Source organism: Micropterus salmoides, unplaced genomic scaffold (genome assembly GCF_014851395.1).
Source record: "Micropterus salmoides isolate LMB-PRFRI ecotype aquatic unplaced genomic scaffold, ASM1485139v1 Ms_hic_scaffold_5, whole genome shotgun sequence".
Classification (NCBI taxonomy): Eukaryota; Metazoa; Chordata; class Actinopteri; order Centrarchiformes; family Centrarchidae; genus Micropterus; species Micropterus salmoides.
Genome location: NW_024044237.1, coordinates 12,734,841 through 12,762,501, shown reverse-complemented (window position 1 = coordinate 12,762,501; position 27,661 = coordinate 12,734,841). Strand labels below are relative to the sequence as shown.

Below are 27,661 nucleotides of genomic sequence, written 5' to 3'. Positions count from 1 at the left end.
TAGAAGTGCTAGACCTGTTTAAATCATGAACAAAATCACAACAAGTTAAAATGTATAATTTTATTTTTTTATTTTTTCACGTTTATTTAAATTCCAGTTGAAGACCCAGTGCTGCACAGTGCCAGGGTTTGCATAGGTCGGATAAGAAGGTAAAACACGGCAGCTGACAGACTGTATTTCCATATTACAGATAAATCACATCATCCCCTAGGCAGTCAAATGGACCACAATTTGTAAAAGTACCTTACAGTAATGCCAACGTTATCACTGTAGCCTGTAGTCATTCTTCTCAGAGCAGTTTTTTAGCATTTTGGTCATGAGGGAACTCCCAATGAACAGTCTTAGTCTTTGGACAAACATGCAAAATTATTCAAATGTATGGGGCTATTTTGAGATGTTTAACTGATACATGTAAATAAAGCTGGCTCATTTTTGTTCCCAATTTCTAATGATTTCAAATGTTGCTTTGGGCAAAGACAATTTCATCACTGACTGTTGGTGACAGAGCTACCAAAGAAAAGTTAGTGTTGTTTCTTTCTTTTTGTTATCAAATACTCACCTCTTGTGAGAGTGACAGTACTTTGTGGAAGGATGTAACATTTAAGGGAGTGAATACCAAAATACCAAAAGGATTGCTCAAAGTGCAACACTACAACAACATAAAATCATTCAAACAAAAGTAATAAAAAAACTTGAAAAATCCCTAACACTTCCTGCTACACAGACCTGTATCTCTCATCATAAGCATATACTTACAGCATGCATGATGGGCTTTTACTGGTCCCAGTTAATCCAGTTAAAACCCTTTCTTATTCACACATAAGAAGCATAAGCACTTCAATAGTGGCATCTTTTCTTAATATAAGACATCCCTTTCCAGCTGATGCTCTTTAAGAGACACTATGTTTATTACACAGGCTACGCTGTAAACATTTTTCTTGGTGAATAAATACTCCTGGAAACAGTGTTTCAACACTGCTGCACTATTTCACATTTCCATTAAGTTCTTAAATTCACAGCTCTGGCTGTTGATAATTGTTAAAGCAGACACATAGTGCTAATTTACTAAACACTTAAATCATATTTATTGGGACATGTACTAATGCTGCGTTCCAGGCAACTCGGAACTGGGAAATTTCCAACCTCCAACTAGAAATATCCTGGAACGCCACTTGAAGTCGGATTGACTACTTGTGAACTCGGAGAAAAAAATATGTACCCTGACTTCAAGAGTAGCAGTTGAATTATATCACAAAACAATGTCAGCACCCATGGAAGCACACATTGTAAATGGTAAACCATAAACTAAAAGGCAACAAAAAGTATATTTGCATGTGTTTAAATTAAAATAATACAATCATATAGTAAAACCTGTTGCATGTACATTGATGTAGAAATAGGTTAGGCCTATTAGGTAGCTGGCTACAGTAAAGAATCTCATAAAGGCATCTTCTCTGCATAAAAGTTATTGTTAAAAATGCATAACGTTAGGAAATGCAACCTACAAAACTGACTGACTTGAGGATTACCAACTGTTGCAGCTAGAGGGGTACACAGTTAACTAGTAATGTATAGGCTATTTATGTCAGTTGTTTGCATTTAAACTGCCATCCTTTTAATTAACACCAAAAGCACTGCTGAGGGTGCAACTGTGTGTACACTTTGTCACAGTCAGCCATGTTTTTTTTCACTTTCGGCGTCATGTACCACCATATACCTGGAACGCCTTGAGGTTGGAAGTTCAACTTGGAAATTTCCCAGTTCCAAGCAGTCTGGAACGCGGCATATGATTTGCTGTAATTCTACCATTCCTCAATACATATCCATGTAAATACACTGCAATCCACAGACCCACAGTGTAAAAGTATTCATTATATCTCTCCATGCCACATTTTCATGGTCAGCTGACAATATTCAAAAAAAGGCAGTCCATTACTGGATGTAAGTGGTGGTCTGCAACGTCTCCCTGAGCTCTTAGGTTCTAAAAGAAACAAAAAACAAGATAAGTTAACAAGGATGTTTGCATAGATATCCATTAGAAAACGCCACCAGATGAATTACCTATTTGGCTTTTTCTGTCCTGCAGATGGCGCCAAAGCAGCTTTTCCTCTTTGCAGGGAATTTGTGGTAATGGGCAGGCCTTTCTTTTTTTGCTGGTCCTACATCAAAATGACAAGTCAGACATTACACAGTCAGTTCACGAATGCCAAATGTGATTATTTAATTAAAAACATACAAATATTACATATACACATATACAATATTCACCACTGATGGCTTGTTGACAGGACAAGGCGGTGGAGGTCTGTTTGGGGGGTCTGGTCGGGGTTTGGGTACTGCTGAACACTGTGAGTGGGATTTGAGTTCCAGGGAAGGTATAGGTGGAGGCCCTGAAGGTGGTGGAGGAGCCTGGTTTCGTTTCTGCTCGGCCAGCTGTGCATTTTTAACGGTAGGTGAAGTGTAAGTCTGAGGAGAATATTGTCTCTTTGTAGAAGCTTCAGGCTGGATCTTGGGCTGAGGAGTCTGCTCTTTTTGCTCGGAAGCATATGCAGGTACAGGAGGAGGCTTCACTGCTGGACGTACAATAGCATGTCTTGACCGAGTTTGACAAGACGGGCTCGGACGAGGCGAGGATTTCCCCTGTGGAACAATACAACCATAACAAGGTTCAGTGGTTTATTCTAATATTCAAAAACAATAGAGAATGACAGCACTGTCCGTGGACTTCATTACCAAGTGGTCTGAGTCCTGTGTTTTTAGTAAGAATGCGGGGTTAGCATGACCGCTCACATGACCGCCAGCATACAGAGGCTTGCCCTCGACCGGAACTGAACAACTGAGGGTTAAAGCATAAATAGAAAAGTACAGACTCATCATTTATACATCCAAACAACATACAGACAAAAACAAAAGTACTTTGCCAGAAAACTGCTGCTCACTAAAATGTAAGGTATTAGTATTTAAGACTTCAGAATTACACACGTTGGCACTGGAAGTGGAGCAGAGGTTTTCAGTGGGTGGAGTTTATGTCTGTAGCAGCACCAAAGTCCAACAGCAGCCAAAAGTACAAAAAGAAACAGAGGGAGCACCAGCAGGACTGGAAGGAGATTGTCTGTTGGAATGTAAAATAGAGAAAAGTCAAAAGAATTGCCCAATTTAATAACAAGAAACTGTATGGAAAACACATGAAAGTGTCTCACTGTGGCTGATGACAGGTCCACTGTCTACACTACCCCCTGATCCACTCTGGTCACACAGAGGGGGAGCCCAGCCCGCATCACAGTGGCAGTTATGATTGTTGTTGCACAGCTGAAAAAACACGTTACCCATCAGAATCACAACATAAATGTTTATATTCATTATGATGACATGCAGGTATAGGAGTAAATGACATTTCAGGACTACAGAAGTACATCAACATCATTCAAAGTAGAAAAGAGACTACGGTTCATTGGTGGAAAGCAACTACTCTAAGTACATTTACTCAATCACTGTACATAAATACAATTTTGAGGTACTTAGTTAGTGGACTATTTCCATTTTCTGCGTCTTTATACTTCTGCTTCACTGCATTTGAAATAAAAAATTATGTACTATTTACTCCACTACATTTATCTGACAGCTATAGTCCCTTTGCAGATAAAGATAACAGGGACCATGCTGCTGCATACATGTTCTGTACATGTACATTCTTACTTTTGAAACGTGTGTACATTTTGCTTTTAATACTTCTGTACTTTCCCGCGACCCTGTACGCAGGATAAGCAGTTGCAGATGGACGGATGGATGGACTTCTGTACTTTTACCTAAGTAAGACTTGGACTGCATGGCTTTCATTTGCACTGGAGTGTATTGACATTGAACAAGCTTTGCACCACTGCCAGCCTTCCATAATTGCTGGCTAGCGGCCAAATCTTCCCCAAGCACTCCCAGGCAACCTTCCCCATACGCATAGAAACTTACCCCGTGTCCATGGCACTTGGCATTGCACTCATCAGCTCTGAGGAAAGATGCATTGCGGCATTCTCCATTAAAACAAATCTGTTAGGAGAAGGGGTTAGAGAATCGAGTGATTCCTATAAGTGGTAGAATTTAGTTCATGAAAATCCCAAAGATTGGAGCCATACGTTTTGTAAATGACAACAATTAAATGTGGCTCTCTGACAGGTAAAAAAACCATCTCTCTGCCACCACAATAAATTCCATTTAGTGTATCTCCACGCATGTGTGAGTCTCACCGAGCCATCACCACACTTGGTGCCCGTCATAACCAGGCCTGGGTCCAGAGTGTCGCCCTGTGCCTCCTCGTCAGCTTTGTACACGTGTGTTCCCATACACTTGATCTTCTTGTTGCCCATACTGACAGTGGTTTCTATGCGAACAGCATTGTTCTCAATGGGCTTGGGGGCTGAAGTTAAACACTGGATTTTCCCACATTGAGCATCCCTGGCAGAAATAGTAAAAAGGGCATCATCAGATTTTTTGAGCTTGATCAATGACTATGAAGAGGCCATAAACTTTAACATTCTCGGGAAATGTAAATACTCTCCTTGAACTGAGGGAGTAAATGAACCAAAATAGTTGTGATCTTCACCTGTCCTTACAGCTCCTGTACTTCCCAAACAGATCTTTGCCACAGTTCCCATACATGTCCCCAGCTTCGTTTACCTTCTTAAAACACAGGTCAGGGGCTGGCCGGCCATCTGTGGTCAAAAACACAAACAGATAGACATTAATATGGCTGCACACACTTGATAACACACACATGCAGTAAATGCAGGCTCAGTGTGTTATGTGACCACCTGATGCAGACCAGATGGCATCCCTTACTGTTCTGTGTGGCTCCTGTGGTACAACAAAGGCTCCCCAGAGAGGCTCTGTCACAACGTGAATATGGACACTGTCCAATAACAATCCCTAATCCTGTGACCCACTGAGGACTCCTCTTTAACTCTATCCAGCCTCCCTGCTTCAACATGCACTGGATGTTTAGCTGCTTTAAAGATACAATGTGAGATTTTTTGATGGCTGAAATATAGCTTATTATTGTTATACAGGACTTAAAAACATTTATAAAGTGAATCCAAAGTTTCTTGAGTATGCCAATCTGTATATTTGGAATACAGTATCAATAGTTTGTTTTAATTTGTAAATATATTTCAGAGACTATGGGTTGTATAACTTTCAGCTGAGCACATAAAAAACCTCACTGATATAAAAAGGGGTATTAGACTGCATTAGTGTTAGCTAGGTGTATCCAATAAATTAGAACTTGTATATGCATGTTTAAAATATGCTACATTTACAACAATGTATGCTGTATTTGATCAAAATACAAGATATAGTCCCTTTTGGAACAAAGGATTTATAGCGTCCAGATTACTCACCTTGTCCCCAAAGAGACAGGCACTGCTGCTCCAGGGTCAGACACATGCCGGTGTAACAGTAGGCCTGCCCGCCTGCACACCATGTACCATCCACTAAATAGAAATTAGCAGGACAAGACTCTGCCTTCCCATCGCAGTACTCTGCTAGGTCACACGGCCCCGAGGGAGCACGACACAGCACACCTGGGCTCTTCAACTGAGACGGAGAGGGATAAAGAGAAGTTTAGGAAAGAAACTGAATTGAGCAGAGAAAGGAAGAAATAAATGCAGAGATATAATACAATTGCTACAATTAGCCCAGGGGGCACATCATTCATGGGAGATGATTCTGTGTTTTTCCTCTTGTTCAGATGACCATCAAATTCTAATGGTAGTACCTTGCAGTTATGACAGCAGATGCCGTGGGCACACTCAGCACCAGCTTTTAGAGTGCAGTTGTTGGCATTACAGCAGGGACTGGTACACTCCTACACAAACAGTGTAGAGTCATGAGTTCTGTCAAAAACATAGTGGAAAAACATATACAGCACCATTCAAGAGACACAACACGCAGACCTCTTCTTCTCCACAGTCACATTCTTCTCCATCCTCCAGGTAACCATTGCCGCAGCGCTGCCCTCCATACATGGATCTGGTGTTTGGCAGATTGAAGAGACACTTCCCTCCTCCAGAGCTCAGGTAGCTCTTCAGCTCCTTCAGGTTACAGTCATTAAACACGCGTGGGAATGGATGCCTGGGAGGAAGAAGCACAGGAACAGTGACACAGTTTTATTGTCTGAAGTTGTCACAGTCTGGCTCAAAGGGAAGACAAAGAGGAGAGGACAACACATGACTTTTAACTAAGGATTTATTTAACAAAATATAAATGAATCATTAACAAACAGTCACACTCACACTCACTCCTAAGGACAATTTAGTCACCAATCAACCTAGTCCGCATGTCTTTGGAGGTTGGGAGGAAGCCAGAGCACCCGGAGAGAAACCACGCAGACACGGGGAGAACTGAACCCGCAACCTTCTTGCTGTGAGGCGACAACGCTAACCACTGCACCACCGCGCCGCCCCTCTCTTAGGTTGATAACTATAATTTATTCGTTCATGTGTCATTTGTGTATCGTACCCAGTAGCAGCAGCCATGATACAACCACCGTCTTCGGCCCTCGCCTGGCAGCAGCCTGTACTGTCGTGGCTCATACCGAAGTTGTGGCCCATCTCGTGTGCCATGGTGGCGGCTACACCCACAGCTGACTCTGAGTGGTCCTATTCAAAAGAAGAGTCAAACATTACTTAAATATGGAAAAGTCACATACATTTCTCATGGCATTTTGTAGACCCTGTCATCACAGGACACTAAAATAACTAACTAATAAACTAACCTAAAATAATTAAAACTTTAAGTCAAGAGCCTTATTGGATCTTCATTTGTAAAAGAAAACAGAGAGGTAATCATACAAGTTATTATTTACATTATATTAATACAGCATCTTACATTGTTTCCCCACACGCACAAGGAAAGCAATTTGGGGTTCAGTGTGTTGCTAAAGGACACTTCAACATGTGACGACAGGAGAAGCTGGGGATCGAACTAGGATATGAGCTTTCATTTCCACTCGAGTGCATGCAGAAGATTCATGTTTGTGTCGTCTCTCGTCTCTCACCGTGTTCACTCCACCAGACTGGTAGTCGGAGCACATTGCTTTGAGAGGTGCCAGCCCGATGGTGGTGCCCTGGAACGCCCTCCCTCTGGAGACACAAAACCACACCGGTGATTAGTTCCAGCTGGACAAGGGCCCACTGGTGATGGTTACTGTCTCACACAGTGAACATAAAATCAATTGAAAGATGTTCCCCACGGGACAGGAGGTTGAGAGGAGATAGGGGTACAGGGTGACGAATGACAAATGGGAGGACTAGCTGGAGATGAGAGAGAGTGACTGACGTGATGAGCTGAGCATTGTCGTTGGGGAGAGCGTGGAGCTGTTTGCGTCTCCAGGACAGGAATGATGCCAAAGTGCTGTGAGGATTGTCTGAAACGTTGATCATGTCCTGGCTGGTCCACACCTCCAGACCGATTAATGCCACACGGATTTTCAAAGCCTTGTAGTACTGTGGGTGTGGACAGGAACTGTTACTACTAAATATAGGTGTGACAGACTTGAGTGTCAGTTTGTGGGTTTCATGCTTCATATCAGATGTTACCTTGTCAACCAAATTGGCCGCCTCCAGTAATTTCAGTTTGGTCTTCTCGAGACTACCCCCATGCTTCTCAAACTGCAAACGGCATAAACCACATTGTTCTCAGAAACAGACACACCTACACTCTTCTGCTTTTTCCAAAAACCTCAAAAGGGGACTTCTCACTTTTCAAACAACAAACAGGACTCGAATTAGAATTTTATATTTACCTCAGCTAGCTCTAAAGAGAGCAATGGGTGCAGTCTGCTGGGTTTAAATTTATTAAAATACTGTGTAAGGTAGAAATATACTTTTTATACTGGTTACAAATATAATTCCCATGACTTCATGCTACTTAATTCTGTCTACAGAGCTGATTTCACGTACAGAGCCAACATTTAATAGTTCCTGTATGGCCAAATATGACGACGTCCACAAACATGTCCTCACCTCAGCCTTGTCTGCCACTATCAGCAGCTCTACATACTTCATATTCTGGCTCAGGTCCCTTCTTTCCTAAAAATGGAGACAGATTAAATACACAATTTGCGGGCACAATTTTTTGCGCTTTGTGTAAAACCTGCCAAGGATTTCAGGCAGTTTGGTACCGTCCGAACTCACCCTCCTGCTCCGTGGTGACATCATTCCATGGATGAAATCATCAAGCCCCCCCTCACGCTCCTTGTCGCCATGGTGATGAAGGCAGCTACCTCTGGGTAGATGGAGATGCTCGGCTCTGAACACAGCGTGCTGCTGCTGTGCATCCGTGGAAACAGGAAGAGGCTCTATCAGGTAGCTGACGCTCGTGTTCAGAGAAATCAGTCCCCTGGGGAAACAAGACACCATTGATGGTTCCATCTAACAAGTGCTCAAGGAAATGAAAGGGTGATCAGTGATGTTGCTGTCTATCTGCACACTGTGGGTATCAATGTTTTGTATTGCATATATTGTAAATAAAAACCACCTTTTAACCTTAAAACATCAGATTAAATGTAAATCTGAGGTGTGAGTTAAACCATATGTTTGCATGTCAGATATGGACTCATTTGGCTGTAGTGGTTTTACGGATGGATGGAGAAGAAAGGATGTGTCTCAGGTGATTTAGTGCCGTTTATAAACGAAGATCAGCTGGGACAAACAGAGCAATACACAATCCTCTGGCTTCTTCGCAAAAACCCCTTATGAGCGAAGACGTCGATGCACAAGCACACGAGCATGCACACAGCAGCAGGTCAAGCAGCTGTAGAAAACATCTGCAGAGGTCAGACGCCCACTTGTCAATGTCCCTCTATGCTGTGTCTGCATTCCTCCAGAGAATCTACATTAGAAGGAAGAGGTATGCATTCACTCGTCCTCCAGATGCAGAGCACTGAACCCACAAAAACACACATATGGCTGAGATTTCTGTCAGTGCTTGCCAGTTCCTCCTCTGCTGCCCTGGAGCCACACCAGGAGAAAACACAGGATCTCCATACTGAGCTGTACTCAATGAACCAACTCTGAAGCCAATGACCTACTAATCTACTGGACTGCTCAAGACTGTGCACACAACTGTTTCCTGTCACATTGTCTATTCAGCCATGGTTTGATCACAGGCTGACCAGTTGTGCAGGCTTTGGTTCTTTTCATCTACAAAATTATGTTCACAGACAATCTCAGGGCGCTCTCTGAGACCTCTTAAGTAAGCCTCAAAATTCATAGGAGGTGTGGTTGAGATTTTAACACCGCCACCAATCTATAGAGAAAATCACTGCATTTCAAAGATTCCAAATCCACACATTAGCACACAAAATACATTTTCTTCGTGAAAATAGCCCAACTATCTTTGCATCTTCATGTATGTATATGTATGTATAATATGGCAACCAGTGCATTTGCACTTAAATAACGGAATTAAATTCTCTCTGTAATAACTATTTTATTCTTCAGAGCTGTGAAAATGGCACATTTTGAAAAAATACCTCCTCTATTTTGGCAAGTTGACTAAAATAGGAAATGGTGGACAACAGTAATTAATGTATTGAGTTATGTAGGTATTCTATCAATGACTTAGAAAACACTGAGTAAATTGATACGCATCCATTAATTCTGTTTTGTTGGCCCAAAACGTTTGCACGTCAGCTGGAAAACATAAACTGAGGCTGTAATAGAGCTAATAGCTTTAATTCGTTGGCCTAGCAGTTCAAATACATTTGTAATAAGATTAATCACAAACATCAGCCCTATACAATATAATCTGCAGCACTAATTCCTTGCTTTTGAATATCGGGAAAATGTCTCTCTTAGCTCTGCTTCTTGCTGTTCTGTACTCCTTTTCAGAAGAAACTCTGAGCTGTCTTCATAAATAGTGTTTTCTTTTTTAGAGGTATTTAGTCATGGGAGACTTCTTAGAATTCTAAGAAATGTCTTTCACCATTTGGATCAACTCTAAATATCAGAAATCTTTATGAAAAAAGCCCATTGTGAGTTTTATATACCTGAGTCCTGAGCATGTGCTAACAGCAACACTTGAGCCTTGCATGCCCAGAACCTTCCCATGGTAGAAACAGTGTCCCTGGAAGACAAAAACAATTAAAGGTCAACATGCAGTTCAGTGGTGCAGCGATAAGAGAGACTGTCTCTTAACCAGGGGACCTTGTTATGTAAGAAAATCATTTGGTCCCTGTTTTCCTCATGCTATGGGATTTGATCAGCTGCATTGATATTTCTTTCTGTTCAATGATCATTGACAGCACTCCACTGCAGTTTAAGAACATAAAACTGTCTCGCAGACTTACAGTGCTGGCAGGAGAGGAGGACTTGCGGGCTCCATCAGGAGTGTACCATATTTCCTGATATCCAGGGGCCAACAGCTGCCTGGTCAAAGACAGCACAAACTGAGAGTCAATTTGCAAGAGAAAATACACGGTATGTAGTGTCGGACATTCGATCTTCTGAAACAGCAGCACTATAGTGGAATAACAAAAATAATATACAAAGTAAAAGCTGCAGGAAAAAGTGGCAATAGAAGATTCTCTCCAGCGGCTCACAGCTCATTAAACATTTACTCAGACAGAGACGCTCTACGAAACCAGACTGCTTTAAAGATTTAGACAAATATCCTCTCAGAGATAAGAGAAAATCCAAATAATAATGTGGAAAGATGTTGTGACTGTAATAAAATCCATATGTACCTATCCCAAATGACCCTTTTCACATTGTGGAGAGTATCTGAAGTAGGAGATGAAAGTGTAAGTTTGGTGTTATGTTCAGACTGCATTTGTTTGACAGGGCTATTATCTACCAATTTAGATCTTTTTATTTGTTGCTGGAATTTCTCCACCAGTATACAATACAGACTGCAAAGGAGCGTGTGATGAATCAGAGAAACATGCACATATCGAGAGAAACGTTAATGTAATTGTGGTAAAGCAATACATTCCTGTTACTCTCCATTTGTTTGTTTGTGTGTGTGTGTGTGTGTGTGTGTGTGTGTGTGTTTGTGTGTGTGTGTGTGTGACTGAGTGTCCACAGACGTGGGCTGCTTCTGTCAAACTTCTGGCCCAATATTTACATCTCGTACAAATGCTTGTTTTCCCGTCTTTCTCCTTCCAACTCAATCCATCTTCCTGTTTTCATTCATAAAGTCTATCTGCCTCACAGCTGGTTTTCTTCTGCTCTAAATCTCCTCACATCTCTTCCTCCCACAGTCATACTCGGATCCATCAAAGAGGCTGTTAAGTGCAGTGAAATCAAGCTGTAGAGAAACCTTCATGCATCTACTGATGATGCTTCTATCTAGTCTCAAATAAACACAAGCCAGACCTAAGATGTTCCTCACTGACTACTCCCACTATGATTTTATTATTTGTCATACTCATGTATACATGTATTTTCTATCTTAGCCAGCTTGCGCCTCAGGATAATAATAGCTTTGTATCTTACAAGTGAATAAAGTCTTATTCCTTGTTCATCTTTGATGGATAAAATGAATGCAAATCAGTTGGGTGAAGTTAATTAAATAGTTCAGCATTTGGGGCACTTATTTCTATTGATGCTGAGAGTTGGGTGAGAAGATCGATACCACTATCATGTCTGTCCCTTAAAAGGTGCAATTCTATAAACAGTGAAAAATACCATATAAAGCGAACAACAACAAAGCAAGTACTATAAGTAATGTTAGCTTGGGTGTGGGTTAGCAAACTGTGGCTACAGTTGCTGCTACAAAGTTAACATGCAGAGAGGATGTTCCCAGAGCCAGCACTCTAGCTCCAGACGGCAATACAACATCCCAACAACAGCATATCTCGACTAAATAGTCAGTAAGCTGAATGGCTGTGGGCAAGTAATTTAACGTTTCCTGACAAACAAATCATGGATGGAATAGTTTTGTAATATTCGATCAATTTGACGAAAAGATGTCATTGGATTAGAACTGCATATCTCACCTAAGGCTACAGTCAGGAGGTGGCTAGGCATAAAGACTGGAAACAGTTATGCCTTGTGCAGACTACACGACTTTCAGCATTGGCCGGTGAACACTAAAGCCTGTCTCTGTCTAAAGGTAAAAAATACACCTACCAGCATCTCTAAAGCTCACAAATTAACATGTTGTATCCCTATACAGTCTATGGTTGTATCTCTTTTGTTTAATCCATACAAATACTACAATGTATAACTAACAAGATGTGGTTTTATGCGGGGGTTATGTGTGTGCGCAACCTTTTATACAAATTACATAAAAAATTACCTGTAACATGTTTATTAATGGTGCTGGTAGGCAGATTTTGTTACTGTTGAACCAGGCTTACTCTTTTCCCTTTTATTCAGTCTTTATGCTAAACCAAGCTAAACGGCTGCTGGCTGTACCTTCAAATTAAGAGCATGACATGAGAGTGGTATCGATCTTCTCCTCTAACTCTCAGCAAGAAAGCAAATAAGCCCATCTCCCCAAATGTCAAACCTCTCCATCCTAAAGGGATGATGAAGACAAATGAAGGGAAGATGGGGATTTTTCCTTTCTCTTCCGTCAGATGCCCTGAAGGAGACAACTGAAACAATGGCAGCCTGTTGATGCAATCAGCCACAAAGCAAGTCAAAGACGGAAAACGGCTGCTTCATCCTTTAACAGATTACCACGCTGGGGTTAGGGGGGGGTGAGTGACTCTGTCTCACACACACACAACACACACAGTCTAAGAGAAGGCTTAAACATGATCAGTCAGTGGTGTATCCGGCTGATGTCACCCCAATTGGGGTAACCCCCGCTGTGTTGTGATTTGACCTTCTAACCTCATTTATAACTGGCCTTCCTCTAGTTTTCCAAATTTAAGTTTCCCAAATATTCCCACCATGCCTCTCATTTTTGTAACCCTCTCTGTTGCTCTAACAGGCAGAATTAATGGCGGAGTGGGTGATGATTGACCAAGCTTTACCCGGCTGCTGTTCCACAGTCGTTATACAGGAAGGACAATCACTTTTCCCATGAGGAGACACACACATACTGACTCTTTCTCTGCTCCATTCACCCTTATTCTCACATGCCAGTCAGCAGCTGTATACACTAGTAGACTGTTGGCTATATAACCCCCTGAGTCATGTGACATAGACACAGCATGCCATTAACAAAGCCACTGCTACTACTGAAAGCATTTAGCTTTGTCACACTGATGAAAAGTCCATACCTAGTAATGTATTTGTCACATTCAGACATGGCTACTGTCTCGTGCTGAAGATGCAGTTAAATCTCTATTTGTTCAGGCACTGAAATGCCATAGCCACTGGTAGTTACACCAGATGGCAGTTTATTGAAACCGTAAAGAACTGAAAGATGAAACAATGCAACTGTCACCCAGCATGATGAAACAACCACCCAAAATAGTCTGCAGTTGTGATCAAAGCGTTAGTTTCAATTTGCCTCAACACTGTCTCCAAATAAAAAGAAAGAAAGAAAAAAGCTCAGGTAAATGGATCATCAACTGTGTTTAGGAGTGGGCCAAATACATCATTGGGGGGTGTACAAACAAAACTCTCAGGCAGAGCGTCCCCATATCCATAGTAACTCACTCTCACTCGTGCCTGCGAGAGGAGAGGGAGAGACACTAACTGGGATTACTCTGAGCAACATATAGGGGAATAAATTAGCCTACAATATAATAGATCTTGGTATTTTTCTCACTTTCCCCTTGTTGGCCTGAATAACTCACTTGATTTGTTGCTAGTCACTAGTCTGCAGAGGGTCTGAGAAATGTAGCCAGTGAACCAAACCACTGAAGCATATGAGGGGGGAGGACATAATCTTTCAAAACCTGAAATGTCCCTACCAAATTCTATGTCCTTGGTCCAATGATAACAACATCTATCAGTACCTGTAAAGCTCACTAATAAAAACATTTCATCTAGCTGGTAATCCATATAAAAACTGAAGTGTACAAATGTAAATTTGTGTCATTACAGGGGTTACATGGCAGCAAAGACTCCAGGAAGTCAGACATAACAGACCATTTAACATGTTAATCAGCTTTAGAGATTCTGGTACAAGGATCATGTTACCTTTGGACAGAGCTAGCTGTTTCACCCATTTCTCCAGCATTTCTGCTAAACTTAGCTAACATGCTGCCGCTTTATATTTACCCTACAGATGTAAAAGTAGAATTGATTTTCTCAACTAACTCTTGACAAGAAAGCGAATCACACATTTTCCAAAATGTTGCACTATTCCTTTAAATCAACAAATCTAAAACTACCAACACCCTTGGGTTATCCAAGACCCTTGAGTCTAATTGCATTCTGGTAAATGGTGCGAAAGCTTTCAAATCAAGACTGCAAAAGCCTCTGTGTGATGGCGGGAGTGCTGCACAGAGTTTGGATGTCGTCCAGTGTCCAGACAGATGCTGTGATTGAGCGCAAAACTTGCCTGAATCAGGACTGTCTGCCAGTGAGGCTGAGACAAAGGCTTGGTTCAGCCTCATGAGGGGAGAGACAGGGTGGGGGAGTAATGCTAATGTACTTGGGAGACAGAGAAGGAGAGAAAGAGAGGAGAAGGGGACGTGCATTAGGGTCAGTGGGTCGCATTCTCTCATAGTATCAGATGACATCACCGCACGCGGGTGGAGGGAGGGAGAAGGCTGACGCAAAGTCAAAGTACCACTCAGCAATGGATGATGAATAGGCTTTTATTGCACAGGGAGGCCAATGTTGTGTTTTGTGAAGCCCTGCGTGTGTTTATGTGTGTTTCCCCAACACACAGGCCAACACAGAGGCCTAGATTAAGACATCTAAGCAGACACGGCCGCGCCACTGCGAGACTAAACATAGAAACATGGGCAAGCGAACGCATCCCTGCTCTCCGCTCCCTAGACCTGTGATCTATCAGGTCTGCACTGTAGTCTTGTTTGTGTTCTTTTGGGCTGCTGTGTGTGTGTGTGTGTGTGTGTGTGTGTGTGTGTGTGTGTGTATGTGTGTCGCCTGTCTGCGGGTGGCCGCAGTCTCCCAAACCCTGACCGCAGAGAAAGGCGTGGGAGATGTATATTTATACTAGAGGCCTGGGGAATATCAGACGAGGTGAGGGGAGGAAAGAAATGAGAAAGAATGGGGTGCTCGTTTTTTAGAGTGGACAGTGGAAGACATACGAGGTGAGGAGAAGGAGAGAAAAAGAGGAACAATGATGTGTGCTTTTCCCAAGGGAGTGCTTAATTCTAGTTCATGCACTTAAGGGTGTGCAGGAAGGGCATTGGACAGAAGAACAGAGAAAGTCATGCAGAGGAGGAAGCAAGAATATCTACACGATTCATATCGGAACCACATGCACATAACTCACACCCAAACTGACCCCAACTGTCTCTGCTTTCCTCTTTCCATGACTTTCCTCACCTCAACCCTTTTCCTCCGGTCCATCGTTCAATTCTTACACTGTTCCCTCTGCCTTTCACTCTGTTTTTACATCCTTTTTCCTGCACTCTGAGTCAGCACACTAGACCCTGCCTGGCTCTTAACCAAATCAACCCTCTACGGGCGAACCACAGCCTTTCATTAAGATAAAAGCTCAGGCGCACACACACACACACACACACACACACACACACACACACACACACACACACACACACACACACACACACACACACACACACACACCGACTGCACGTAAAAATCAAAGAAAAGACCCATGCTCACACATACATGAGTACACTGACAAGCATGACTGGGGAGGACGAAAATGGATTGAGTCTGGACTTCAGCCACTGGGAGTAGATGCCCACATAAATTCACAGCAATGTCTTTCTCCGAGCTTTCCTTAAGTGATACATTAAGTGGAGAGCAGATGAGGTGGACTAGAAATAAAGTGAAGAGAGCAGGGGGGAAAAAGGAGATGTAAAATGCTGTAGAAGGAAAACCAGAAAGACCATCTCACAGCTAGTTTGGGTACACCCTTATCTGCTGACTGTCAGAGTAACAGTTACAGGGGCAATGAGGACAAGAGGGGAGTAGCCAGGACACAAAGATGGACACGGGTAGCTTCTTCCTCTGGCTTCTTTCCAAAATCAGACATTGATTGTCCCTGACCCCCCCCCCCAATAGTCTCACAGAGCCAGAGCTGTCTCCACATTAGGCCAACAGAGGACAAATCAAAACACAGAAAACCCAAAATGGGAATTGCTGTTTGGGCTTAGAGAGAGGGGCAAAAATGACAGAGAGAATGATGGAAACCTCAGATTAAATAACAGGTATACAAAGAGAGACAGCAAGCTCTTACTTTGAAAGCTGTAAAACTAGTTTTGTATGGGACTGTATGAGATTTATGAGGTCGGGTGGAGGGCTGAACCTCATCATTCAATGTTTAAAAAAGCAAAAGCAAAGTGTTACTAACATTTACAATGTATTTCTCAATTCCTTGTGCATGCTTTACCATTAAAACGACAATTTACAATTGTTTAAATTGCTAGAATTTCAAATCATATCAATACCCATCCTGTTTTCACATCACCTCACTACTGAAACTGTAGCAGAAATAACACCATGATGAAATGTTCACAACTTTCCTGTTCCAGGAAACGGTTGAGAAGTTGCACAAAAAATAGTTTCAAAATATATTTTCTTGCTAATAAGTAAAAGGATGTTTTAACTTTTCTACAGAATTTTATTTCCTATTTTTTTTAGAACAACCTACACACACACACACACACACACACGTCAGTTACATCAGTTAATACCATCTTTACCAATATCTGTCATCCCTTCTCTCTTTTCGTTCTGTTAACCACACATGCTTTGTGTGACTGATGAAAATACCTTGCCCAACAGCCCTAACAGTGTGACCACCTACTGGGCATTAGGTGGGGGGTGGGGGGGGCGCAATCACTTCAGGGGACGGTCAGTCAGACACAGTGGAGACATGGTTCATTAATGCGTGTGCCTGACAGTGAGAGCATGCGTCTCATGGTAAAAATTGACTTCATTTCTAATGTTCATAAAAGCTTCCCGTTCTTCCCGTGTGCTGGCTCAAATCCCAAAGCGATCAACTACAGCTCTGATATCTCCAGTCAGCTCCAGTCCCCCCTGCTATCCCACTGTCCATTAAAATGAGCAAGATACTCCAATCCCTTCCTTATCACCATCCCATTGTTACTGGACAGGATGTTAGGTGCAGAGGCAGAGACTTACTTCCTGTTTGCCCAAGGCACACAGATCGGATGTCAACCCTCTGTCGTCCAAACCCATCACCCTCCTTTCCTCCCTTCATCCCCCTCTCTGCACCCACAGGGGCACTGACCTTATAAATGTATGTGACAGCTAACATCTGGTCAAATAAACAGGGCTAGCCGGGACATCTTGTGGACATCTTAGGATACACGGGACTAATATGCTCTGACTTGATTTAATCAGATTGGAATAATTTGATACAGGTAACTATTTTGAATCCTTTTTTTTTTTACCTGTCCCTAGAAGCATTGCTACTCTAAACTCACCAAAAGTTGACGGACATGTCCTGTCTGAAACACTGCAGTGTAGTGCAACCTTATTCTACTTAATCACTTACTCATTTTTGTCCAGGTGTAGTCTGAGCTCCAGGCCCTCAGCTGAGATCAGAACTTGAGCCTCTGTAGGATGCTGAAAAGAATAAAAAAAAAACACATATTGATTATCAGGTTGCAGGAGGTCACTAAACATGAGCTGACTTATATCAAGATTTAAAATGTGTGTTTCTTTAAATATGTTTATTAGCCAAATGGAGATAGAATGACTCACCTCTGTGTTGGCAGACCTCCTGTGTCTGTGAGGATGCAGCCATATGGGATAAGTAATCTCATAACTCTGTACATGCTCAAGGATGCTCCTCAGTGACCCCTGCTTATTTTCTCCTAAAAAAAACCCAACAGAAAATAAATAATCTGAATCTGAAACAGGTTTACTGCCAAGTAGGTTTTCACATATAAGGTATTTCCCTTGGTATTTGGGTGCATAATGCTTTTAATAAACATAGTAAGAGAAAAGAAAAACGTGCACCTGTGGCCTATTTAAATATAGTCTATATTATTTTTATTTGTGCATTGGGTGACTCACTTAATATTAATAAAAATATTAAATACTGATATTGACATTATGCATGGCCAACGTACACGTGAACTGAAAACAGGTGTCAACATACCAATGCAATGCACACACCGATCTAGTTTTTTTCAAGGCATGCAAAAATCTAATTTCATCACTGCGAGAAAGAACCAGACTCACCATTGTAAACAGCGCCTTCAGATCCAGCAGCCTCAACACAGTGCAGGAAAACTACGAGACACAGACACAGGGTGGACTGCACAGCGTCGAGAGGAGGACGCGCTCCTGGACGCATTCTAACAACAATCGGCTCCAAATGAATTTGCTAAACTGAGACATAAATGTGCAGTATAAACTCGCCTGGGTGTTTCACTACAGACGGGGAAAACGCCGCCGGTGTGACATCGCGATAGCTGCTGATCGTCTGGATGAGATGCTTGCAAACCACCGGGCTCACATCTCTCTTTCTTTCTCTCTCCTCCCCTTCGTAATCCACTCATGGAGAGGAGGGGCAGTGAGCTGTCGAGGTGAGGCAAAACAAGCCAGGATGTGATAAAAAAGATGCGAGTGAGCAACAAGACACTGAAATAATCATATTAGAAATGCAAAGAGGCTATTGTGGACCACTTTATGGAGCATTATCTTAATCTTAGACACTGCAAAAGAAAAAAATATCCTTGTAGACTAGAATTTTTATTCGTATTCTATAAATCATCATGTTTGTCTTCTTAGAGTTAAAGGTTCAGTGTGTAAGTTTTAGTGGCATCTAGTGGTGAGGGTTGCGAATTGCAACCAGCGGCTCGCGGTGCATTCACGTGCCCCTCAGATGGTCCCATTTCCCGAGTTGTGAAGTCGTTCTTCCGAACAGTGTGTGTTCATGTACTCTTAAGTCAGACTGTGGAATAAATATGAACACTACTGCAAAGATGTATTGGATCAGAACATATACACGCAGACATCTAGTTCACTCTACATGGACAGCAAACTAACCGTTATTACCATATTACAGATTACATGTTTGCAATATGTGATTTTTCACGAATCATAGTTCTGTATACTTTTTTGTCCCATGTACACATTATTTCTTTTTGCAATAAAGACCACATAAATGAACCATCAGTCACTGTTCGTCCCTTTCTTTATAAGCATGCAGGAGAAGCTATGGTGGTCGACGTGCTCTGTCAGCTCTTGTGCTAAATAATATGTATGTTCTTCTATTTCTCCAAATTTCACTTCTACTCGTACTTCTAATAAACCAGACGACTACTATTACTAACATTACTTTTTCTTCTTCTTCGTACCTCTTCATCGTTGTGACGAAATGTGCTCTGTAGAGCGGTTTCTCCGTTTGGGCTACTGTAGAAACATGGCAGCGCAACATGGCAACGTAAGAGGCCCCGGGGTGCATGTACAGTGGGTACGGAAAGTATTCAGACCCCTTTAAATTTTTCACTCTTTGTTTCATTGCAGCCATTTTCCAAAAATCAAAAAAGTTCATTTTATTTCTCAGTAATGTACACTCAGCACCCCATCTTGACAGAAAAAAACAGAAATGTAGAAATTTTTGCAAATTTATTAAAAAAGAAAAACTGAAATATCACATGGTCATAAGTATTCAGACCCTTTGCCGTGACACTCATATTTAACTCAGGTGCTGTCTATTTCTTCTGATCATCCTTGAGATGGTTCTACACCTTCATTTGAGTCCAGCTGTGTTTGATTATACTGATTGGACTTGATTAGGAAAGCCACACACCTGTCTATATAAGACCTTACAGCTCACAGTGCATGTCAGAGAAAATGAGAATCATGAGGTCAAAGGAACTGCCTGAAGAGCTCAGAGACAGAATTGTGGCAAGGCACAGATCTGGCCAAGGTTACAAAAACATTTCTGCTGCACTTAAGGTTCCTAAGAGCACAGTGGCCTCCATAATCCTCAAATGGAAGACGTTTGGGACGACCAGAACCCTTCCTAGAGCTGGCCGTCTGGCCAAACTGAGCTATCGGGGGAGAAGAGCCTTGGTGAGAGAGGTAAGAAGAACCCAAAGGTCACTGTGCTGAGCTCCAGAGATGCAGTCGGGAGATGGGAGAAAGTTGTAGTAAGTCAACCATCACTGCAGCAATCCACCAGTCGGGGCTTTATGGCAGAGTGGCCCGACGGAAGCCTCTCCTCAGTGCAAGACACATGAAAGCCTGCATGGAGTTTGCTAAAAAACACCTGAAGGACTCCAAGATGGTGATAAATAAGATCCTCTGGTCTGATGAGACCAAGATAGAACTTTTTGGCCTTAATTCTAAGCGGTATGTGTGGAGAAAACCAGGCACTGCTCATCACCTGTCCAATACAGTCTCAACAGTGAAGCATGGTGGTGGCAGCATCATGCTGTGGGGGTGTTTTTCAGCTGCAGGGACAGGACGACTGGTTGCAATCGAGGGAAAGATGAATGCGGCCAAGTACAGGGATATCCTGGACAAACCTTTTCCAGAGTGCTCTGGACCTCAGACTGGGCCGAAGGTTTACCTTCCAACAAGACAATGACCCTAAGCACACCGCTAAAATAACGAAGGAGTGGCTTCACAACAACTCCGTGGCTGTTCTTGAATGGCCCAGCCAGAGCCCTGACTTAAACCCAATTGAGCATCTCTGGAGAGACCTGAAAATGGCTGTCCACCAACGTTTACCATCCAACCTGAGGATCTGCAAGGAGGAATGGCAGAGGATACCCAAATCCAGATGTGAAAAACTTGTTGCATCTTTCCCAAAACGACTCATGGCTGTATTAGATCAAAAGGGTGCTTCTACTAAATACTGAGCAAAGGGTCTGAATACTTATGACCATGTGATATTTCAGTTTTTCTTTTTTAATAAATTTGTTTTTTTCTGTCACGATGGGGTGCTGAGTGTACATTACTGAGAAATAAAATGGCTGCAATGAAACAAAGAGTGAAAAATTTAAAGGGGTCTGAATACTTTCCGTACCCACTGTATATAGAAACGGCTCATTCTAAACTAATAAAAAAATATTGGTTCATTATGTAAGGTCTTCATACATAAAACATAGTCATGTATATTATATTGCATTTCTGTCAATAGACCCTCCTAAATATTACACACTGAACCTTTAAAGCACCTTCAGAGCCACTGAAGAAATCATTCAATCGTTTTTACCGCATGAGCACTCCTCAACAATTTTTATGTTTAGAACTGATGGATTGCAGCTTTAAACTGACTATCAACAGGATGAGAAAAACATTGTTCATGCATTATTCGCACCGTTTAAATTACTTTAATTAGCTACTGCGTTTGTTAAGTATTTGGAGCTGTTTCTTAACTAGTGAATACAGTCTGTATCTCCTTGTACATTAGCTGAATCGATTGTATCAGTGTACAACAGACTTAGTTGTAACTGATAGTGATGGTTGCTTTGCAGCCATGTCGGCACCAGTTTGTTGACACTTCTGTAGTTTTTTTCAACGAGTGGGGGATGTTGTCCCTGTCAGAAATACACACTATCCCAGAGGCTTACATGAACATTTTTCCCACTTGGCAGCTTGTAATTGCAGTCTGAACAAAATGATGTGAACGCAGCTTACATCTCAGTGGCTATGTAACTGTTGCAGAACTGGGTATAGGAAATATTTTAAAAGAACTATTAAATTGCAATTTTCTTGAGGTTGTATCTCATTTCCTCATTTTTTATATCTTGTTTAGTAACCCAACATGCTCAAATTTAGGCCCTGCATGTAAACACATGTCTTTAAATAACTATACCATTATCCTCAACGTGCTCAGGCTTTTATACTATAAGGCCATATGTCAAGTCGGTTTCTGTCATTAAGATAAGCATTATAATGTTTTTCCTCTTAATTGAAGTGAAGTGACTAATTGTTCATTAACTCATTATAGACGTCTTATTAAAACAAACAGCCTTCTGCGAAAGAATGTGATCCCAAATGCAAATGAAGAGTCGAATCCTGGTTACATAAAGTCCAGTACAGAAGCCACATGGTTTGAAGGAGGTCACAAAACCAAAAATACAGCCAGTAACCGAGCCTACTACAGTAACAAAATACAGTAGGCTTCTACCACTTCAGGCTTCCAGCAACCATTCATACTGAGCCGGTCACTTATAAGTGTGATGATAAATATGCCACAGAGCACATGTCAGGAGGGATAGAGTGTACGCAGGGTGTGTGTGGTATTCTTAGCACTGAATCCATTCACATCTCTAAATGGTGTCCTGGCTGCAGGACAAGGCCGCTCGTTACTGCCAAGGTATTAGTTTCTGCTTTACTCTGCTTATTCTTGCCTTAGATACACTCTTTATTACTACTATGTGATATTTAACACTCTGAATTTTATTGATTCGGGAAGTCCGACTGCAAACAGTGAATTCTAAAATAAAATCCCCTCAGCAAAAAAAAACTGTTGGCCAAGAGGCTTCATGTTTAACATGCTGAAAGCTCAAGGGATGGTAGTATTCTAAATGTCATTCATGATATCAAATGAGGACATGTACAGTGTGACACTATTTGAACATGACAGTCATCATCACGCACTTTAAGCACAACACTTCCTACTTTTTAAAGGAAAGTTATGGTAGACGTTTAATATTTGAACGTCAGAATGTGTTCCGGCTGTGAGAGAGTCATCATACAAAGTCAACTGTCAAGGGCTTCAGTCTCAGGAAATGCTCTTTCAAGGGATTCAAAGATACTAAGCTTCATGGGTAGCATGTTTGACACACAAGTCACTATCAAGCTGTTTTATCATCTGTCCACTGCTTGTATGGGTCCACTTCAACCCGGGCCTGGCTTGACTCAGCTCTGCATTTGTCCTCCTGTTAGCAGTTGTCATCCTCCAGGATGTCTGGGTGTTCCTCCCAGAACTGGTCCCCTATAATGTCACAGTGGTAGGCCTGCACCCTCCTCCTGCTGCGAGTCACGGGCACGTCCTTCTCCTCTTCATTTGGCAGCTTCATGCGTTTAGTGACAGTTTCGTCTCGCTGCACGCAAAGAGTGAGGAATAAAATTTGTATAAGTTAAGGTAAGCTAACGGCCTCCTAGATGTAGTTTCATATTAAACAGGCAGCTATGAGAGTGGTAGCAATCTTTTTATACAACTACAGAAACAAGCCATCTTTTACACTTAAGCGCAATTTAACACACATCTTGCATTTCTGACTTTCTGGTTTGTTAATGTATTTTTCTTGTGAACAACTAACCCACAATACAATGTCACATGCAGGCAATGTATATGCAGCACTGTTGCAATAGAGTCCTGTAAAATTTACAATAATGCAGACCACTTTTTGGAGCATGCCACAATTTCTAAACCTGCCAGGCAGATTATTATTTTTTTATTCTTTCATTTGATATGGTATAATGATCTACTAATAAAAACTTGGGACATTGCTTAAGATATGTATTCCTATATAGTGAACAATTTGTCACCTTTATTTTTTGTCAAGCTACATTGTTGGCATTTGGTAACGCAGGACGAGCAGGGACGTGTTGAAAAGTCTATCTTTGAAGCAACATATCTGAAATGTATACATCAGCTGCAGAATGGCAACCATTTTAATGCAACAAAGAATTGAATGGACAAAAAGGCTGTCAATGCAGCGATGTTGGAGTTTTGAAAGTGTTAACGCAAGCAATGACAATGAAATAGCTTTGATCCAAAAAACTGACAATTCTACTTTTAGTAGATGAACAGGCAGAAAAGAAATTTCAGCTTCCCAGAATATCAACAGGAAATTTCTGTTTTGCAGTCGAAACCACAAACTGCAAACAAGTGCACAAAGCTTTCCAGACTCAACATTTTCTGCAAATGAAAATGTCAAACAGCATAGGAGTTATCCAATCGAGTTTTTTTCTGTAATAACTGTGCAGACTCAAACCCCTTTTAGCAGCTTACTTTTTCCCAGATGAGAGTGGTGCCTTTCTTGTGGAGGGCAGATTCATTGTTGTAGTTGATATCAAACTCAGAGAACAGGATCTCATTTTTGTCTGCAGCTAATGTTCCCTAGAAGGAGACATTACACGGTTAGACAAATGCATGCATAATAACATGTGTGCATACAAAAATCAGCTCATAGGAGATGCTTCACTGGGTGTAGAGACCCCACTGGTTCTTCTATTGTTTTATTGTTTGAATTAGGAAATAAATTGATGCTATTATATTTGATTTGGGCATTTTTTCCTGCAAAGAAATGTTTATATAGTGATTAAGGACATAGGAAGCACAAAGGTTTGATGGGCTGTGAATGACTCATGTTGCCGAAACATCCAGCCAGAATAAACGTTTCCACAACTCGTCAGCTGTCCTCACATCATCAGAGTTCACTTCACAGGCCACTGGATTGACTTCCAGAGAACAGCTGTGTCAGTCAGCGGCAGCTGCCACAAACAGAAACAGACCTGATGTTCTATAGAAAGATGTTACCGCTTCTGTTGAATTAGATGTTATTATTACCCTGTGCATCATTGTAGGTATTGCATTTTGATCATCACATCCAAAACTGAGAGGGGACAACAAACTCATTTGTGGTGTTAAAAACCACATCATGTCTAATGGAAATAAACCAGAAGTAAATAATGTGGTGACCATGTGAATGCACACAAAAGACGGGCCAACGAAACCCACTCACAACTATACATGCAACTGCAACCTTAAGAAAATCTTGGTAACAACAAAAAGTTAAATCAAACTTTACAGAAGTACTTTTAATCACAAAAAGAAAATAATATGATACAGAGGCAGTTGAAATTTAAGATACACAAGTTGGAACAAAAGCTGCGATAAACTATAATATTCACAAACTGATTATGTTTTAGGTTAATTGACTCATCATTTAAGATGACAAAAAGTCAAAACTAATGATAATCGACCATCGAACCTTATCAGATCCCAAAGTCAGCACTCAAATTTAAGGATGTCCTGTTGGGCCAAAGTTTTCAAATTGTTTTGTTTTGCCAACAGTTAAACACACAATAGTATCCATCCATCCATCCATCCATCCATCCATCCATCCATCCATCCATCGTCAACCGTTTATCCTGCGTACAGGGTCGCGGGGGCTGGAGCCAATCCCAGCTGGCATCAGGCGAAAACACACAATAGTATTCAATTTATAATGACTTTAAACGGAGAAAAGCTTGCAAATATTTAAAAATGCAAATGTTTGGTCTATTTATGCAATACGATTGTTAATATTGTCATTTATTTATTTCTTGTCAAGTGACTGACTGACTGACTAATCACCTAATTCCTTCACCAGGAATAATCAGTATGAGAGAACTGTTAGTGTCCATCACAAGGCAGTGGTAAGGCATCACTCTTTGATGTGATTTACAAGTAAAAACACGCAGTACACAGAGTAGTATTTGTGCACCTTTGGAGAAGTTGTATCTTATCTGTAACAACATTGAAACATTAAATAAAATATAGCTATGTTCTATGCTTTATGTTGGGAGATGCTCTGGAGATCAGGCTGATTGCACAAACCAGTCATAATAATTTAAAAATTCAACAATTAAGTAAATTTATTGGCTTTATTTATTATACAGAATTGAACTTGGTAACTGGAATCAGATGTACCTGTGCTTTGGATAAAGCTCTCTGGACTAAATGTCAGATGATCATGAATAAAGTGTTATGTCTGAATAAATGTATACATGTTTTATAACATCTAAATATGCAGGTGTTTACTCCTTATTGAACTGTTTATTAACTTTTAAAGATGGTATTGTTTGTCTCTTATTCTATTATTTATGGAAATTCAAAAAGAATAACAGCAAACATTTTAAGTAACTTAAGATTGCGTTTCGCTCTCACCTTTAAGCGATCCTCTGCTTGGGCTGTGGTGAGTCCTCCATTCTGTACTAATGTCCAAAATACTGTGTTGTACAAATTATTAATGTGACCTGAGAGACACAAAAACACATGTACAGTCGGACATCTTTAACTCTCTTCAGCTTAATGAACAACAATGAATCTAGAAGTCTAATGTGTGAATTGTTAAGCAGCTAAGAGCACAGTATGTTCTTACAATCTGCTTGCCTCCAGCTGAGGTAGTCTCTGAGGTTGCGGTTGCTCGGATACAGGACCACACGTCCATCAAAACCTGGGGGGTACAAGAGGGGCTGTTCCCCGAAAAACTCCTTCCAGTAAAACACATATGAGGAGGAGAACTGGGAGGCCACATGGGTCATGAGCTTACTGCCAGACGAGAAAGAGGGGGAAATAATATCAGACAAAAGAACATGCACGTGTGAGAAGGACATTGGTTTGTAGTGTGGCAAAACCTAAGTACCTGGCTCTCCTCTTAAACAAGGTGGAGGTCCTCTTGAAAACAAAGCTGAACTCATCACTTTGACCATAAGCGATGACAATATCCTCGAGTTCTGCCATGACAGAGCGTGCACTCTGGGTCATCAGGCCCAACGCCCTGTTATCATTGGGCTTTGTAAACTTGTGCTGCTCTGCAAACCTGAAACAAAATCAGTGCAGACACTCAAAACAACAGCATGGTTTCTAATAATGCATAAACCGATCACTCATGTCTTCAGAGATGACAGGTGTGTAGCATGGGAAGGAAACTCACTTGTGGAAGTTGCGCCCATCCAGTCTCACAACAATGTAGCAGTTTCTTAGACATGTGTCATCTGTTTCAAAGTTGCGGACGTACTCAAACTTGCTCTTTGCCATGTTGCTGGAACTGGTAAAAAGACGGACCAAGGATTTGACTACGCAAGACCTGACACGTCCACCAAATCTGCAGGCTTTTCCAATCAGCATGAGGGAGCTATAGTAAGACAACACATTCCCAAGAAGAATGGAGTGGGAATATTTTCATGCAAAACAGGAGCGCAGCAATAAAATAAAAACACACAAAACAAAAGGACTTACACTTGGATGTCATATGTGGTGTCCCCTGCACCTAACGTGGCAGTAATCCGTGAGTTAGCTAGCCCAGTTGGAAGCGCTAATATCTAGCTATTTCGTTAGCTACACAAATATCAATGTATTTAGTACGGTTGGTAAGCTGCACGAGCGCTGTTATCAATTGACATTTACATTTATTCTAAGACAATTTTCAGGTCACGCACACGCTGGTTTGTATACAGTCCGTCAACGAATTCTGTCGTAGTAGTACCGCAGACACTACGGACACTGGTTCCGGAGCACAAGCCTGCATTTAGCAAACAATGCATTAAAAACAAATAGGTACTTGTTCTCAGTTTCTTGTTAGCCCTCTTGAAAAAAACACATTCATATATTAATTTCTTCTTGTATTACTGCATGTGATTATCTATTAAGGCAAACATATTTACATAGAAAATACCGACATGCTCTGTGTTTTAACGCCATCTGGTGTTTTTGAGAGGGGTACTGCGACCAAAGATCGTTTGTGAGGATGATCTTACGGAATTTATAGTCCAGTTGCAGGCTAGGCTATTTCCTGAGGGCGTTCGTTGTTCTTTTAGTGTGTATACATAAGTGAGCGTTACTATAAAATTATTATGGGAAATAACAAATAACGGGATAAAAAACCCGACGTTTC

The 27,661-nt window shown here is 41.4% G+C and overlaps 2 protein-coding genes across 4 annotated transcripts; both read right to left on the bottom strand.

Moving 5' to 3' along the window:
- Positions 1–45: 45 nt before the first annotated feature.
- Positions 46–18,848, bottom strand: LOC119889117 (disintegrin and metalloproteinase domain-containing protein 19-like). The gene is made up of 23 exons (XM_038699980.1): positions 18,273–18,848; positions 17,790–17,902; positions 17,581–17,651; positions 10,340–10,418; positions 10,040–10,116; positions 8,184–8,388; positions 8,013–8,078; positions 7,587–7,658; positions 7,327–7,493; positions 7,046–7,130; positions 6,508–6,647; positions 5,943–6,120; positions 5,765–5,854; positions 5,388–5,583; positions 4,595–4,703; positions 4,239–4,446; positions 3,964–4,041; positions 3,201–3,309; positions 2,983–3,112; positions 2,734–2,836; positions 2,269–2,640; positions 2,062–2,159; positions 46–1,981 (listed from the first exon to the last, which is right to left on the bottom strand). Exons 1-23 carry the CDS (start codon positions 18,385–18,387, stop codon positions 1,975–1,977), a joined length of 2,868 nt encoding a protein of 955 aa, XP_038555908.1. The 5' UTR covers positions 18,388–18,848; the 3' UTR covers positions 46–1,974.
- Positions 18,849–22,430: 3,582 nt separating this feature from the next.
- On the bottom strand, positions 22,431–27,364 carry LOC119888307 (probable tRNA(His) guanylyltransferase). 3 transcript variants are annotated; one of them, XM_038698816.1, is made up of 7 exons: positions 27,007–27,364; positions 26,702–26,902; positions 26,411–26,587; positions 26,147–26,316; positions 25,933–26,021; positions 24,013–24,120; positions 22,431–23,098 (listed from the first exon to the last, which is right to left on the bottom strand). In XM_038698816.1, the coding sequence occupies exons 2-7, from the start codon at positions 26,893–26,895 to the stop codon at positions 22,937–22,939; spliced, it is 900 nt and encodes a 299-aa protein (XP_038554744.1). In that variant the 5' UTR covers positions 26,896–26,902; positions 27,007–27,364; the 3' UTR covers positions 22,431–22,936. The 3 variants fall into 3 exon arrangements, with proteins under 3 accessions (XP_038554744.1, XP_038554745.1, XP_038554746.1); XM_038698817.1 differs by having other exon boundaries at positions 26,702–26,815; XM_038698818.1 differs by lacking the exons at positions 26,702–26,902; positions 27,007–27,364 and having other exon boundaries at positions 26,147–26,221; positions 26,411–26,477.
- Between the last annotated feature and the right edge of the window lie 297 nt (positions 27,365–27,661).